Here is a 16,663-nt window from a genome sequence, read left to right as displayed (position 1 = left end):
AATTAATTTGAATTCTGGGACTTGATTTAAAAATGGAAAAAGAAAAAATAGTGTAATTTCTGCTTAACCTAAGAGATACATATCCATTGTAGATAATCTGCAAAATATAGGAAAAAAGTAAATGAAAAATGTCAACAACAATTCTACCATCCTGAACAAACACTGTTAGCATTTTAGTATATTACTTCCCGTTCTTTTCATGTGTGTTACATTTTCTCAATATTTTATTATGAAAATTTTCAAAGTTGTAAGCTGGGCTGTAAGACTTTTATATACACACCAACTAACTTACCATTAACTTTTTACTTTACCTGAATTACCACTTATTTATTCATCCTTCCAAACTTTCGCAACACAGTTTAAATCATACCATATAAGTAGGCTCAAACTACTACATTAGTTAATTAAACTAAAACAATCAACAAATTTACATTGCAAATGAGAACATTCGACAAATCAAAGAAGGAAGTAGTTTTTTGTTTTTTTTTAATTCAAAATCAAGGTTGGGTACAGAGGTGATTAACTCAAGAAGCAAATTCAAGATGCAAGATGAGGGTTTTTTTAGCATTCACTATACCTCTTTTTCAACATTTTACATTAAACTGCAAAAGAAGATTTTCAAAAATAAGAATAGCATTTGACCACACTCACAGGTAGACTTTTAAGAGTAAAAATCATGGTTTTACTTACTTTGTGATGACTGCCAAAGTGATTCTGGATATTGACTTGATGATCTGGTGGTTTGGTCTAAAAACAAGAAAGAAACATAGTATACTATAAAGCATATTTAACTTTCTAAGTGCACATTTAACCAGAGAATGATGAGTAATCAAAAGAGCAAAAATATTCAGATAAACCCCAGGGAATTCAACACTTGAATGTATAATTTATTTTAAAAAATAGTTTCTAAAGGGTCAAGTTATGTCTAAAAAATTAATTATCTGTCTTTTCTTTTTAAAGAGAAAAAAAGATATAGAGCATGGCATGAGGTAAACAAGATAATGAAACCTTTGAGCTGGGGAAAATCTTGAAAGTTTACAATAATGGATCTTCTGGAAATCATTACTATCCATTTTGTCTTAAATTTTTCCTGCAAGTGGTCAATATATTATGTATTTTAGCCTTCCCTTTTTAAAAATCTTAATTTTTTTTCATTTAAAAGTGGAATTTATAACAAAGTATGTCTAAAAGCAGTCAGACTGCTATCTTGGAGGCAAAAGCATTTGACATAACCAGGTGGTGGTTAAGTATTTTTGTTGGTGTACTCCTATAGCTAAAAAAATTTTGATCATCTATCTCCAAAATGTATTTTTAATATTATATACAAGCATTACTAAAATAATATATTAACTAATGTGTTGTATATATTATAAAACAAACTAAAATAGACATTTTATTTTTTTTTAATTTTTATTTATTTATTTATTTATTTTTGTGGTACGCAGGCCTCTCACTGTTGTGGCCTCTACCGTTGCGGAGCACAGGCTCCGGACGCACAGGCTCAGCGGCCATGGCTCATGGGCCCAGCCGCTCCGCGGCACATGGGATCTTCCCGGACCAGGGCATGAACCCGTGTCCCCTGCATCGGCAGGCGGACTCTCAACCACTGCACCACCAGGGAAGCCCTAAAATAGACATTTTAAATGGATGAAATAAAAGATGTATATACACTGAATTCTAATATTTTCCTCCTGCACTCCAGTGGACCTTCTAGTACCTCTTCGGTAATAACTGGCCCAGAAGACAATCTAGAAAGATCAGTATTCTTCTTAATATGCCTCACATCTTTGTTCTTTAGCTAGAGTTTTCTTCTGTATGGGGTATGCATGCTTCAGTAAGAATTTATTAGAATTCAAAAGGGATCACAGAGCCTGGGGTTTATGTAGCTTCAAAGAGCCACACTGGTAGCAATGGCATCAGGCTACGGGCTATATGATTCATGACTTAATTAGTCTCTAATTTTTAGAGCTGTATGTATGCATATACGAAAACGAACAACAGCACTCGATTTGAGTGTTTACTATGTGCTAGGTACTCTCTAAGTAATTAAACCTCACAACCCAGATGAAGGAACTGAGGAACAGAGAAGTTAAGCAATTGCCTGAGGGCACAAACCTAGTAGTGGAAGAGTGAAACCCAGTGAAACTCCAGAGCCCAAGATCTTAACCACTACGCTACAGTGTTGCATATCTCCTTTGGGATTTCTGTATCAAGAAAGAATGGTGAGGGACTTCCCTGGTGGTCCAGTGGTTAAGACTCTGAGCTCCCAATGCAGGGGGCCCGGGTTCGATCCCTGGTCAGGGGACTAGATCCCACATGCCGCAACTAAAGATCCCACATGCGGCAATAAAGATCCTGTGTACCGCAACTAAGACCTGGCATAATCAAATAAATAAATAAATATTTTTAAAAAAAGAAAGAAAGAATGGGGAAAAATGAGGAAGGGTGGGAAATATGTAGAATAAATGCCCATAAACCAGCTTCTGAGCTTATTTTTAAAGTGGAATGACTTAGTAAGACATAGGAATTACAGAAATTATCAAAAGGTGGTGAGGGGTAAGTAGAGACTTACTCTTTAATGGAACTAAAATATAAAATTATTTATTATTTACGCTGTTTACAAATTTAATCAGCACCCTCGTAAGTCTCAAGTTGGTATTTTTTTCTCTTCAGTCAGTTCTTTCCTTGAATAAACTTAAACATCAATTCACACGAACAATCAGAAATTGTTATTGCTAACTGGATGTGAATTTGAACAATTCAGAGATAAAAGGAGTAATCTAAGTTTATTAAAACTTCCTAAAAGCTAACTAACACTCCTGATAGTGTGGTGAGTCAATGCCAGTGTGATCAGTTTCTCTATAAACATTTTTTTTAAATTTTTAATTTAATTTTTATTTATTTATTTTTGGTTGCATTGGGTCTTCGTTGCTGCACGCGGGCTTTCTCTAGTTGCGGCGAGCGAAGACTACTCTTTGTTGTGGTGCACAGGTTTCTCACTGCAGTGGCTTCTCTTGTTGCAGAGCATGGGCTCTAGGTGCGTGGGCTTCAGTAGTTGTGGCATGTGGGCTCAGTAGTTGTGGCTCGCAGGCTTAGTTGCTCCGTGGCATGTGGGATCTTCCCGGAGCAGGGCTCGAACCAGTGTCCCCTGCACTGGCAGGCAGATTCTTAACCACTGCGCCACCAGGGAAGTCCCTCTATAAAATTTTTTTAAAAATCACAAATAACTCTTCTTTTGAGCACAAAAATATCTTATGTTCTATAAACAACAAAGCAAAGTAAAAGTGATTTGTTTGTTTAGATATTACATTACTAATCAGATGTATACATGGAATCAGTAATTTAAAAAAATGTTTAAAAGCACAAAACTTTTTAAAAAGTAGTTTTAATAAAAACTTTAAAATGCTTTTTAAAAAAGCAAATTCACAGAATACCTGTATACTTTAACTAAAAATACAGCTCCTAAGATAAGAGTCATATGTACATAAAGCAATGTTACCTCCAGATTCAACAGAATCCCTGGACCCGGATCTGAACTTAACAACTGTAACATCACTGTCAGAGCTGTCTTGATCATCTTCCTCCGTTTCCCCTAAAAAGAAATAAAAATATACTAGTATAGTTTTTATTCTAAGGCTCTGAAGATCTGGATTAAAAAATAAAAACAAGTAATTCAACATTAAAATGAAGCCTTTTAAATAATCGGATATAGAATTGCTATTTATTATGCTTACTATCCTGAGCCACAAAGTTCTAAATAAGCTAAAATTGAGCTCATTTATTTTATTTTCTCTGAGGTAAATAATTATATCCGAAACGAATATTCAGTAAGATTATATTCTGAGGCTTTAATGTAGAGTTGAAAAGTAAACAAATGAACATTAAATAGAAGAAAAGTTTTACCTTATGGGGAGGAAAAGTACATATAGTTAGTGTATAAATTCAGACAAGATTAGTATATGCATGTATATGTGTTTGCATATATGTGTGTGTGTTTGCAAACAGGGTGTGTGGATACATACACCCGTACACAAACATTTCAGTATGCAGGTAACTAATCTCAGATTATGGTGAACTTTAAAATGGACTAAATTTTACCGTACTATTCAAACATAGGCTGGTTATGAGAATTTGAAAACTGATTATTTGAATACCATAATCAAAGGCCAGCACATGCCAGAACAGAAAATATTAGCTTTGCTTAAATTAACTCAAACAAACAAAAGATGCTTAAAATGCACAGAAAGGCTATCATTCTATCCTATTTTACCTGTCCATTTAACAGTTCAGATAAGCATGAATTTTTTTTCCCAAAAGACATGATTTTCTGCTCTCTCTCTTAAGTACTTAGCAAAATTGCTTCTAATCTTAACAACAAAAAGATTTAGAATATATTGCATGATATTTTAAGAGAAAATACCTTCTTCTGAGAAATTGACCTTCTGTTGGACACTGGTGGCTTCTAGAAGAGAGAAGCACACATGCTGTATGTAACATCATAAGCCAAAGCTCAGGAATAAATAAGAGCATTTAATTTAGGGAAGTGAACATTACATCACACCAATTATACTCTTTTTTGTTAAATTATAAAAAAAGAATCAATTAATTCCCTTTACATTATTTCAGGAATAAGTCTGCTACAAACTAGGGTCAGAAAGAGTTTACTGTTACTTCACCCAGAGGTCTGTTTGTATTATAAAATGTAACCTGTGTTTGCAGAAAACATGAAACTCTATGTTGATAAATACAGTCCCTATAGGTTTACTGTATTCTTATTCTCATATCTGCTAGATTCCCTATACTCTTTTGAAAAGTCAACCACACCAGTAGAGTTGAAAAACCAGTTCTTTAATGAATCAGTGCATCCAAAGAGGATGTAAGAAAGGTAAAGAAACTCTCTTAGTTCCAGCAGGTCCACATACACCACTATTTCTAAGAGCTAGAGAATCTGGACAAAGATAAACGAGCAAAATGTGTCAAACAAATGCAGTATTTTTACATCGGCTATTCTGACTTTTATTTTTATATTTTTGACCGTGCCCCGCAGCTTACGGTATCTTAGTTCCCCGACCAGGGATTGAACCCAGACCCTCGGCAGTGGAAGCGCAGAGTCCTAACCACTGGACCGCCAGGGAATTCTGTGATTTTTTTTTTTAATAAAGGAAGATATACCCAAATGCAAGCATTGCACAATTGGGCTAAAATACTGCTGAATGATCATGTGAGAAGTAGTATGCTCTACAAAGCTGAAAATTTGTGTTTGCTTTCAGATTTTCTTCTATTGATTTTAACCTCTATTTGCTTTACAAAAGAAAAAAAAAACTGTACTGTAGAAGGCAACTACCAAAACATTATATGGTGAATTTGGAAATACTTTTTTTTTTTTTTTTTTTGCGGTACGCGGGCCTCTCACTGTTGTGGCCTCTCCCGTTGCGGAGCACAGGCTCCGGACGCGCAGGCTCAGCGGCCATGGCTCACACGCCCAGCCGCTCCGCGGCATGTGGGATCCTCCCGGACCGGGGCACGAACCCGTGTCCCCTGCATCGGCAGGCGGACTCTCAACCACTGCGTCACCAGGGAAGCCCTGGAAATACTTTTTAAAAATCAGTTTAGGGCTTCCCTGGTGGCGCAGTGGTTGAGAGTCCGCCTGCCGATGCAGGGGACACGGGTTCGTGCCCCGGTCCGGGAGGATCCCACATGCCGCGGAGCGGCTGGGCGTGTGAGCCATGGCCGCTGAGCCTGCGCGTCCGGAGCCTGTGCTCCGCAACGGGAGAGGCCACAACAGTGAGAGGCCCGCGTACCGCAAAAAAAAAAAAAAAAAAAATCAGTTTAATTAGATTGGTATAATACTAGTCAAACTACTCTTAATAGTGGCAAGTGCAAATCAGTATTTGCCAACATTTTTGCTATAAAAAAAATTAACCCTGAGAAAATTGCTAGTAATACTATGCTACTCTTTCCTTAGAAAGACTGTATTTTCGTTTTATCTTTTTTCTCCAAGCAGAAAAATGGAAAGTCAAACTTGTCTTAGTGCTATTCCCTTAAAATGTTAATATTTCCATTCACATAAAAAGGTATTGTTCCCTTTTTGAAGTTTTGTTTTCTAAGTGCATAACTATTACAGTATTTCTTTTTTGGACAGCTGTTTTGCTTTACTCATTTATACAACTATTCACATAGCATGCAAACAAAAAATATTTTCTTAAGAGTCAATGGTCATGTCTTAGTTATTATTTTAATAATAGTAAGTCCTTAATATTTTCATGTTGCTAGTTAGTTTTCAAAAAACTTCATGTCTGTTATCTGATTCCCATAATGTCATAAGGGAATACTATCATAGGTAAGGCTCAAAGATACTAAGTGACTTGTCTAAGGGTGTCAGGACTAACAAGGGACAAAAAAGGACTTGAATACAGGCCCTTCTGATTCCTAGTCTACTACCCTTCTACCACTGCATCAGTTTTGTTCATAATGGCACATAGTAAGCACTCAGTAATTTGTTTAAATTTATTTTTAAATTAATTTTTAAAATTCATTTTTAAAAGCAGTTTAAGAGTCATGAAATTGAGGGGGAGAGAGATTTCCCATATGCTCCCTGTGCCCAGACATGCATAGTCTTCCCCATTACCAACATTCCTATCAGAGTGGTACATTTGTCACAACTGATGAACCTATATAGACACATCGTAATCACCCAAAGACCATAATTTACATAACAGCTCAATCTTGATGTTGTACCTTCTGTGGGTTTAGACAAATGTATAATGACATGTATCCACTATTATGATATCATAGAGTATTTTTACTGTCCTAGAAATCTTCTGTGCTCTACCTATATTCATTGCTCCCCCATCTCCCACCCCCACCCCAAACCCTTGGCAATCACTGATCTTTTTATTGTCTCAAGAGTTTTGCCTTTTCCAGGATATCATATAGTTGGAATCATACAGTTATGTAGCCTCTTCAGATTGGCTTCTTTCACTTAGTAAGATTCACTTAAGTTTCCTCCATGTCTCTTCATGGCTTGATAGCTCTTAACACAATAATATCTCATTGTCTGGATGTTTATTTATCCACTCACCCATGGAAGGACATCTTGGTTGTTTCCAAGTTTGGGCAATTATGAATAAAGCTGCCGTATGTGTGTGCAGGTTTGTGTGTGGACATAAGTTTTCAACCCTTTTGGGTAAATATCAAGGAATGTGATTGCTGGATTGTATGGTAAGAGTATGTTTAGTTTTGTAAGAAACTGTAAAACTAACTTCAAAGTGGTTGGGCCATCTTACATTCCCAACAGCAATGAATAGGATTTCCTGTTGCTTCATATCCACATAAGCATTTGGTGTTGTTAGTGAAGGTATGTAGTAGTATCTCGTTTTCAATTTCATTTCCCTGATGACATACAATGTAGAGCAAATTTTCAAACGTTTATTTGCCACCTGTATATCTTCTTTGGTGAGGTGTCTGTTACGGACTTCAACCCATTTTTAAATCAAGTTGTTTTCTTATTGTTGAGTTTTAAGAGTTCTTTGTATATTTTGGATAATAGCCCTTTCTCAAATATGTCATTTGCAAATATTTGCTCGCAATCTGTGGCCTGCCTTCTCATTCCCTTGACACTGTCTTTTGCTAAGCAGAAGTTATAATTCTAACAAAGTTCGGCTTATCAGTTATTTCTTTCATGGATAATGCCTTTGGTTTATACCTAAAAAGGCATCACCATACCCAAGGTCATCTAGATTTTTCTCCTATGTAATCTTCTAGGAGTTTTATGGTTTTGTGCTTACATTTAGGTCTATGATCTATTTTGAGTTAATTTTTGTGAAAGGTGTTAAGGTCTGTGCTCAGATTCTTTTTTTTTTTTTTTTTTTTTGCATGTGGATGTCCAGTTGTCCCAGTACCATTTGTTGAAAAGACTCTCTGTTCCATTGTACTGCCTTTGCTCCTTTGTCAAAGATCAGTTGACTATACGTGGGTCTACTTACAGGCTCTTTATTCTGTTCCAAGGATCTACTTGTCTATTCTTTTGACAATACCACATTGTCTCAATTACTGTAGCTTTAGGTTTAGTTTAGCTTGAGGCTGAGTACTGTCCTACTTTATTCTTCCAATATTGTGTTAGCTATTCTGGGTCTTTTGTTTCTCCATACAAACTTTAGGACTAATTTGTTGATATCCATGAATTAACTTGCTGGGATTTTGATTCCTGTTGCACTGAATCTACAGATTAAGTTGGGAAGAAATGACACCTTGACAATATTGAGTCCTCCTATCCATAAACATGGAATATCTCCCATTTAGCAGTTCTTTGATTTCATTCATCAAAGTTTTGTAGTTTTTTTCATATAGATCTTGTACATATTTTGTTAGATTTATATCTAAGTATTACATGTTGGGGTATGCTAATGGTAATTATATTGTGTTTCATTTTCAAATATCTCTTGTTCACTACTGGTATATAAGACAGTGCTTGACTTTTTTGTTTTTTGGGTTTTTTTTGCGGTACGCAGGCCTCTCACTGTTGTGGCCTCTCCCGTTGCGGCACACAGGCTCTGGACGCGCAGGCTCAGCGGCCATGGCTCACGGGCCCAGCCGCTCCGCAGCATGTGGGATCTTCCCAGACGGGGCACGAACCCGTGTCCTCTGCATTGGCAGGCGGACTCTCAACCACTGCACCACCAGGGAAGCCCTTGACTTTTGTATATTAACCTTGTATCCTACAACTTTGCATAACTGCATAAGTTCCAGAAGGTTTTTTGTCCATTCTCTTGGATTTTCTACATAGAGAATCATGTCATCTGTGAATAAGGACAGTTTTATTTCCTCCTTCCCAATCTGTATACCTTTTATTTCCTTTGTCTTATTGCATTAGCTAGAACTTCCAGCACAATATTAAAAACTGGTGAGCAAGGACATCCTTGCCTTGTACCTGATGTTAGTACAAAAGCTTCCAGTTTCTTACCATTATTACACGTTAGCTGTAGTTTCTGTAGATAGTTTTTATCAGGTTGACAAAGTTTATCTCTATTCCTAACTGAGGATTTTTATCATGAATGGGTGTTGGACTCTTATCAAATGTTGTTTTCTGCATCTATTGATATGATCATATGATTTTTCCTTAGTCTGTTGATGTGCTGGATTATATGAATTGATTTTCAAATGTCAAACCAGCCTTGCATACCTGAGATAAATCCCATTTGGTTGTAGTGTATTAATTCTTTTCATACTTTTAAAAATTTGATTTACTAACATTTTGTTGAAGGTTTTTGCATCTGTGTTCATGAGAAATATTTTTTCAACATCTTTAAAAAAATTTAAGTAACATTGATCTGTAAGTTTCATGTGTACAGCATTTTATTTCTACTTCTATATACCCTACAATGTGCTCACAACCACAGACTTATTTTCTGGGACTTCCCTGGTGGCGCAGTGGTTAAAAACCCGCCTGCCAATGCAGGGGACACGGGTTCGATCCCTGCTCTGGGAAGATCCCACATGCAGCAGAGCAACTAAGCCCATGTGCCACAACTACTGAGCCTGTGTGCCACAACTACTGAAGCCCATGCACCATAACGAAGAGTAGCCCCCACTTGCTGCAACTAGAGAAAGCTCGTGTGCAGCAATGAAGACCCAATGCAGCCAAACAGATAATAAACATTTATTTAAAAAAACCTTATTTTCCATCTACCACCATACAGTTGATCCCCTCTACCCACTTCCCCTTCCCCACTGCCCCTTCCCCTCAGATACCCACTACTTTGTTCTATCTACATGTTTGTTTTTGTTTGGTATGTTCATTTATTTTTAAATGTTTATTCATTTTTTTACATTCCCCATATGAATGAAATCATATGTATGTCTTCCTCTGTCTGACTTAGCTCACTTAGCATAATGCCCTCAAGGTCCATCCACACTGTCACAAATAGCAAAATTTCACCTTTTTTATGGCTGGGTAGTATTCCATTTTATACATATACCACATCTTCTTTATCCATTCATCTGTTGATGGGCACTTGGGTTGTTTCTGTACCTTGGCTATTGTAAATAATGCTGTGATGATTATGGGGGTGGGTGGTGGTGCAGATATCTCTTCAGATTAGTATCTTCATATTCTTTGGATAAATGCCCAGAAGTAGGATAGCTGGATCGTATGGTAGTTCTATTCTTAATTTTTTGAGGAATCTCTAAATAGTCTTCCATAGTGACTGTACCAACTTACATTCCTACCAACAATGTATGAGGGGGTCCCTTTTCTCCATATCCTTGCCAACACTTGTTAATTCTTGCCTTTTTGAGAATTCTAACAGGTGTGAGGTGATATCTCACTGTGATTTTGATTTCCATTTCCCTAATAATCAGTGATGTTGAACATTTTTTCATGTGCCAGTTAGCCATCTGTATGTCTTCTTAGGAAAAATGTCTAATTCAGCTCCTATGCCCAATGTTTTTTTTTTTTTTTTTTTGCGGTACACGGGCCTCTCACTGTTGTGGCCTCTCCCATTGAGGAGGATAGGCTCCGGATGTGCAGGCTCAGTGGCCATGGCTCACAGGCCCAGCCGCTCCACGGCATGTGGGATCTTCCCGGACCGGGGCACGAACCCATGTCCCCTGCATTGGCAGGCGGACCCTCAACCACTGCACCACCAGGGAAGCCCCTATGCCCAATTTTTAATCAGGTTGTTTGGGGTTTTTTGTTTTTGAGTTGTATGAGTTCTTCATATATTTTGGATATTAACCCCATATTTGATATGTCATTTGCAAATACTTTCTCCCATTCAGTAGGTTGTCTTTTCATTCTATTGATGGTTTCCTTTGCTGCAGAAGCTTTTTAGCTTGATGTAATCTCACTTGTTAAATTTTGCTTGTGTTTCCCCTGCATGAGGAGACGTATCTAGGAAGATACTGCGAAGACTGATGTCACAGAGCATGTTGTCTCTGCTTCTTCTAGAAGTGTACAGTTTCATCTTATATTCAAATATTTAGTCCATTTTGAGTTAGTTTTTGTGTATGGTTTGGTCTAGTTTCATTTTTCTGCATTTGGGTGTCTAGTTTTCCCAATGCCATTAATTGAAGAGACTATCCTTTTTCCATTGTATGTTCACTGCTCCTTTGTCATAAATTATCCATATGTGTGTGGGCTTATTTCTGGGTTCTCAATTGTGTTCCATTGATCTATGTATGTTTTCCTGCCATAGCAACCATGCTGTTTCTATGTCTTTGTAGTATAGTTTGGAATCAGGGAGTATGATACCTCCAGCTTTGTTCTTTTTTCTCAGGACTGCTTTGTCTACTTGGGGACTTTTGTGGTTCTACATAAGTTTTAAAACTTTTTGTTCTTTTCTGTGAAAAATGTTTTTGGGATTTTGATAGGGATTGCACTGAATCAGTAGTTTGCTTTAGGTAATAAGTACATTTTGACAATTTTAATTCTTCCAATCCATGAGCATAGAATATCTTGCCATTTATTTGTGTCTACTTCAATTCAACAGTGTCTTATATTTTTCACTGTACATGACTTTTACCTCCATGATTAAATTTACTTCCAGGTATTTTATTATTTTTGTTGTAACTGTAAATGACATTGCTTTCTTTCTTTCTTTTAACATTCTTATTGGAGTATAATTGCTTTACAATGCTGTGTTAGTTTCTGCTTTATAACAAAATGAATCAGCTATACATATACATATATCTCCATATCTACTCCCTCGTGTCTCCCTCTCACCCTCCCTATCCCACCCACCTAGGTAGTCACAAAGCACCGAGCTGATCTCCCTGTGCTATGCACATTGTTCTTTTAGTCGCTCTGCAGCATGTGGGATGCTCTTGGACCAGGGCTCAAACCTGTGTCCCCTGCATTGGCAGGCAGATTCTTAACCACTGCATCACCAGGGAAATGCCCAGATTTTTATATATCGATTTTATATCCTGCAACTTTATTGTATTCATTTATTATTTCTACTTCTTCCTTCCCAATTTGGACACCTTTTATTTCTTTTTTCTTAGCTAATTGCTCTGGCTAGGACTTCCAATACTATGTTGAATAGGAGTGGTAAGAGTGCACATCCTTGTTTTATTCCTGATCTTAGAGAGATATCTTTCAATTTTTCACCATGGAGTATCATGTTAGTTGTGGGTTTATCATATACGGCTTTTATTATGTTGAGGTATGCCCCTACTATACCAACTTTAGAATTTTTATCATAATCAGTATTGAATCTTGTTAAATGCTTTTTCTGCATCTACTGAGATGACCTTATGGCTTTTTTTTTTTTTCTTTTTGCGGTATGCGGGCCTCTCACTGTTGTGGCCTCTCCCGTTGCGGAGCACAGGCTCCGGATGCGCAGGCCCAGCGGCCATGGCTCACGGGCCCAGCCGCTCCGCGGCATATGGGATCCTCCCAGACCGGGGCACGAACCCGTATCCCCTGCATCGGCAGGCGGACTCTCAACCACTGCGCCACCAGGGAGGCCCGACCTTATGGCTTTTATCCTTCATTTTATTAAGGTGGTGTATCACGATGATTGATTTAATAATGTTGAACCATCCTTGAATGGAATAAATCCCACTTGATCATGGTGTAGGATCTTTTCAATATATTGTTGAATTCAGTTTGCTAATATTTTGTTCAGGATTTTTACATCTATGTTCACCAGAGATACTGGACTGTGATTTTTTGTTGTTGTTATCATCCTCTGGTTTTGGTATCATGGTGACATTGGCCTCTTAACACATTATTGACCAGGGGATTTCTGCAGAAACTAACGCCTGTGGCATCTCTGGTCAATAATGTGTTAAAGTGAGTTAGGAAGTATTCCCTTTTTTTCAGTTTTATGGAACAGTTTGAGAAGGATAGGTATTAAATCTTCATCAAATGTTTGGCAGAATTCGCCTGTGAAGCCATGTGGTCCTGGACTTTTGTTTTTTGGGAGTTGTTTGATTACTGTTTCAATCTCTGTACAAGTGATCAGTCTATTCAGATTTTCTCTTTCTTCCTGATTCAGTCTTGGAAGGTTGTATGATTCTAAGATATTTTCCGTTTCTTCTAGGCTGTGCAATTTGTTGGTGTATAGCTGTTAATAATAATACTCTCTTATAATCCTTTGTATTTCTGTGGTACCTGTTTTTTTTCCTCTTTTGTTTCTAATTTTATTTATCAGAGCCTTGTTGCTTTTTTCCTTAGTGAGTCTAGCTAACAGTTTGTCAATTTTGTTTATCTTTCCAAAGAACCAGCTCTTAGTTTCATTGATCTTTTCTACTGTCTTTTTAGTTTCTTATTTATTTCTGCTCTTATCTTTACTTTCTCCTTAATTATACTAATTTGGGGGTTCGTTTGTTCTTCTTTTTCTAGTTTCTTTAGGTGTAAGGTAAGATTGTTAAAGATTTTTCCTGTTTCTTGAGGTAGACCTTATTGATATAAACTTCCCTCCTTGTAAAGCAACCATACTCCAATAAAAATTAATTAAAAAAAAAAGACATGGATGTACTCTGTAATGACCAATATGGGAAAAGAATCTTTAAAAAGTGGATATGTGTTTGGGGCTTCCCAGGTGGCGCAGTGGTTGAGAGTCCGCCTGCTGATGCAGGGGACACGGGTTCATGCCCCAGTCCGGGAAAATCCCACATGCTGCAGAGCAGCTGGGCCCGTGAGCCATGGCCGCTGAGCCTGCGCGTCCGGAGCCTGTGCTCCGCAATGGGAGAGGCCACAACAGTGAGAGGCCCGCGTACCACAAAAAAAAAAAAGTGGATATGTGTATAACAGATTCACTTTGCTGTAAACCTGAATCTAACACATTGTAAATCAACTATATTCCAATAAAAATAATTAAAAATAAAAATTAAAAAAAAACCTTCCCTCTTTTACTCCATCCCATAGATTTTGGCATACTGTATTTTCATTTACATTTGTTTTCAAGTAATTTTTTATTTCTTCTTCAATTTCTTCATTGATCCAATAGTTGTTCAGTTTCCATATATTTGTAATTTTTCTAGTTTTCTTCTTGTAGCTGATTTCTAGTTTCATTCCATTGTGGTAAGAGAAGATGGCGTATGACTTCAATCTTCTTAAATTTATGGAAACTTGTTTTGTGTCCCAACATATCGTCTATCCTTGAGAAAGTTCCACGTTCACTTGAGAAGAATGTATATTCTGCTATGTTTGGATGGAACGTTGTTTAAAAATCTATCAACTCCATCTGGTCTAATGTTTCATCTAAGGCCAGCGTTTCCTTGTTGACCTTCTGTCTGAATGATCTGTTATCACTGTTACGTCTTCTTGATAAATTGTCACTCTTATGTCTTCTTGATAAATTGTCTCCTTTATTATTACATACTGTTCATTTTTGTCTCGTTACCTTTTTTGGCTTGAAGTCTACTTTTTCTGATATGAGTATGGCTATACCAGCTTTCTTTTGGCTGCTATTTGCTTGATGTAACATCTTCCATCCCTTTACTTTTAGCCTATGTTTGTCTTTAGAGCTATGTCTTCTAGAGGAAACATATAGTTGTTTTTCAATCCATCCAGCCACTCTGTGTCTTTTGATTGGTGAGTGCAATCCATTTATATTTAGGGTGATTATTTTTTTTAATAGTATATATATATATATATATATACATATATATATATATATTTAAAGAAGATGTTGGGGGTAGGAGTTTTTTTTATTAATTAATTAATTAATTTTTGCTGTGTTGCGTCTTCATTTCTGTGTGAGGGCTTTCTCTAGTTGTGGCAAGCGGGGGCCACTCTTCATCGCGGTGCGCGGGCCTCTCACTATCGCGGCCTCTTGTTGCGGAGCACAGGCTCCAGACGCGCAGGCTCAGTAGTCGTGGCTCACGGGCCTAGTTGCTCCGCGGCATGTGGGATCCTCCCAGACCAGGGCTCGAACCCGTGTCCCCTGCATTAGCAGGCAGATTCTCAACCACTGCGCCACCAGGGAAGCCCTAGGGTGATTATTGATAGATAAGGACATAGTACTGCCATCATATCTTTTTTTGTTTTTTTCTGGTTGATCTATACCTTGTTTCTCCTAGTGCTTCTGTCTGGCAATTTTTTTTTTTTTCTTTTTTGATGTGGACCATTTTTTTCAAGTCTTTACTGAATTTGTTACAATATTGCTTCTGTTTCATGTTTTGGTTTTTTGGCCATGAGGCACGTGGATCTTAGCTCCCCAATCAGGGATTGGACCCACACCCCCTGCATTGGAAGGTGAAGTCTTAACCACCAGGGAAGTCCCCTGTCTGCCATTTTGGTTTGGTGGTTTTCTAAGATATCTTTCTCAGTTTCCTCTCGTTATGTTGTGTGTCTCTGCTCCACGTTAATGTTCTGTGTTTACCCTGAGGTTTGTATAAAACATCTTAGTTAAAATAGTCCTTTTTCTACTGATATCTTCATTTACCTATACAAGTTCTGTCCTTTTCCCCTTTTATGTTTTTGTTGTCTTAAGTTATTCCTTTTTATGTTGTGAGTTTGTTATCAAAGTGAGATAGTTATATTATTCTGCTTGTTTTCTCCCTTTAACCTTTATGTGATGATAGAGGGTTTAAAAAATTTGATAGACCGTTGCAATTTTCTAGTTCTATTTATCACCTTGCTCAAAGTTTTGTATATTTTGGCCACTTTGTTTCTGGTTAAAGAGCTCCTTTCAATAGAGCTTGCAAGGCAGGTTTAATGCTGATGAACTCCTTCAGCTTTTGTCTGGGAAAGTCTTTTTCTCCTTTATATGTGAATGTTAACTTTGCTGGATAGAGTATTCTTGTGTGACAGTTCTTATCTTTCAGTATTTTGAGAATGTCATTCTACTCCTGGCCTGTAGGGTTTCTGCTGAGAAATCCACTGATAGCCTAATGGGGGGTTCCTTTGTATGCAGGTCACCATTATTTTTTCCCTGGCTGCCTTTAGAATACTGTTATTGAATTTTGACAATCTTAATATTATGTCTTGGAGGAGGTCTTTTTGCATAGAGGAGGTCTTTTTGCATAGAGGTAATTAGGTGTTCTCTTAGTCTCATGGGCTTGTATATGCAGCTCCTTCCCTAGGTTTGGGAAATTCTCAGCTATTATTTCTTTAAATAACCTCTCTGCTCCCTTCTTCTTCTGGGATACCCATTATCCTAATGTTGCCCTTCCTAAAAGAGTTGGACTTCTCTCATAGGATTTCCTCGTTTTTAAAACATCTTATTTCTCTTTCCTCTTCTACCTGTATCATTTCTAGATTTCTATTTAGAGGCCACTTCCCACCATCGGGGGAAGGGGAGAGGACAGAGGGGGCAGAGGGAGCTGGAGTCATGCAGGCAACTCTACCTTGTCTGTTGTAAGGTTTTCAGGCTCTGCCACTGTGAATAGGAGGTGGAGGGGGCTGTGGATGTGCGCACCTCAGCAGCTGTTGTGATGGGGCCCCACTGCTGCTACCCACCAGTTACTTGTGGCCATGGGTGCTGGTGCTGGTGCAGTCAGTTGGCTCGAGTCATGCATGTAGCCTTTCTTGCAGTTACTGGGTTCTCTGAAGCTGTGGGCTCTGCTGTCCCATCAAGGGACTCAAATTGCAAGCCCCATCTCCACTGTTCCCTCAGTTCCACTTCCACTAAGTGTTAAAATTCACCCAGCTTTAGATGTACAGCTGTGTGGAATTCTCCAGCATCCTGTTGTTTTGGGCAGAGGCACCTTT

At 37.8% G+C, this 16,663-nt stretch overlaps 1 protein-coding gene across 3 annotated transcripts in view; it reads right to left on the bottom strand.

The window, feature by feature from the left end:
• The window catches only part of TOR1AIP1 (torsin 1A interacting protein 1), a 47,717-nt gene that overhangs the window by 15,081 nt on the left and 15,973 nt on the right, over positions 1 to 16,663 (bottom strand). For all 3 annotated transcript variants that reach the window (XM_081223566.1, XM_081223565.1, XM_081223567.1), the window contains 3 exons: positions 4,421 to 4,462; positions 3,500 to 3,592; positions 691 to 747 (listed from right to left, as the gene is read on the bottom strand). In XM_081223566.1, the coding sequence (XP_081079692.1) occupies positions 691 to 747; positions 3,500 to 3,592; positions 4,421 to 4,462 (192 nt within the window). The remainder of the gene's footprint in view (positions 1 to 690; positions 748 to 3,499; positions 3,593 to 4,420; positions 4,463 to 16,663) is intronic.

This window comes from Mesoplodon bidens (assembly GCF_964165515.1).
Source record: "Mesoplodon bidens genome assembly, chromosome: 2".
NCBI lineage: Eukaryota > Metazoa > Chordata > Mammalia > Artiodactyla > Ziphiidae > Mesoplodon > Mesoplodon bidens.
The sequence above is the reverse complement of the archived record's forward strand: the minus strand, read 5'-3'. Positions and strand labels throughout refer to the sequence as shown.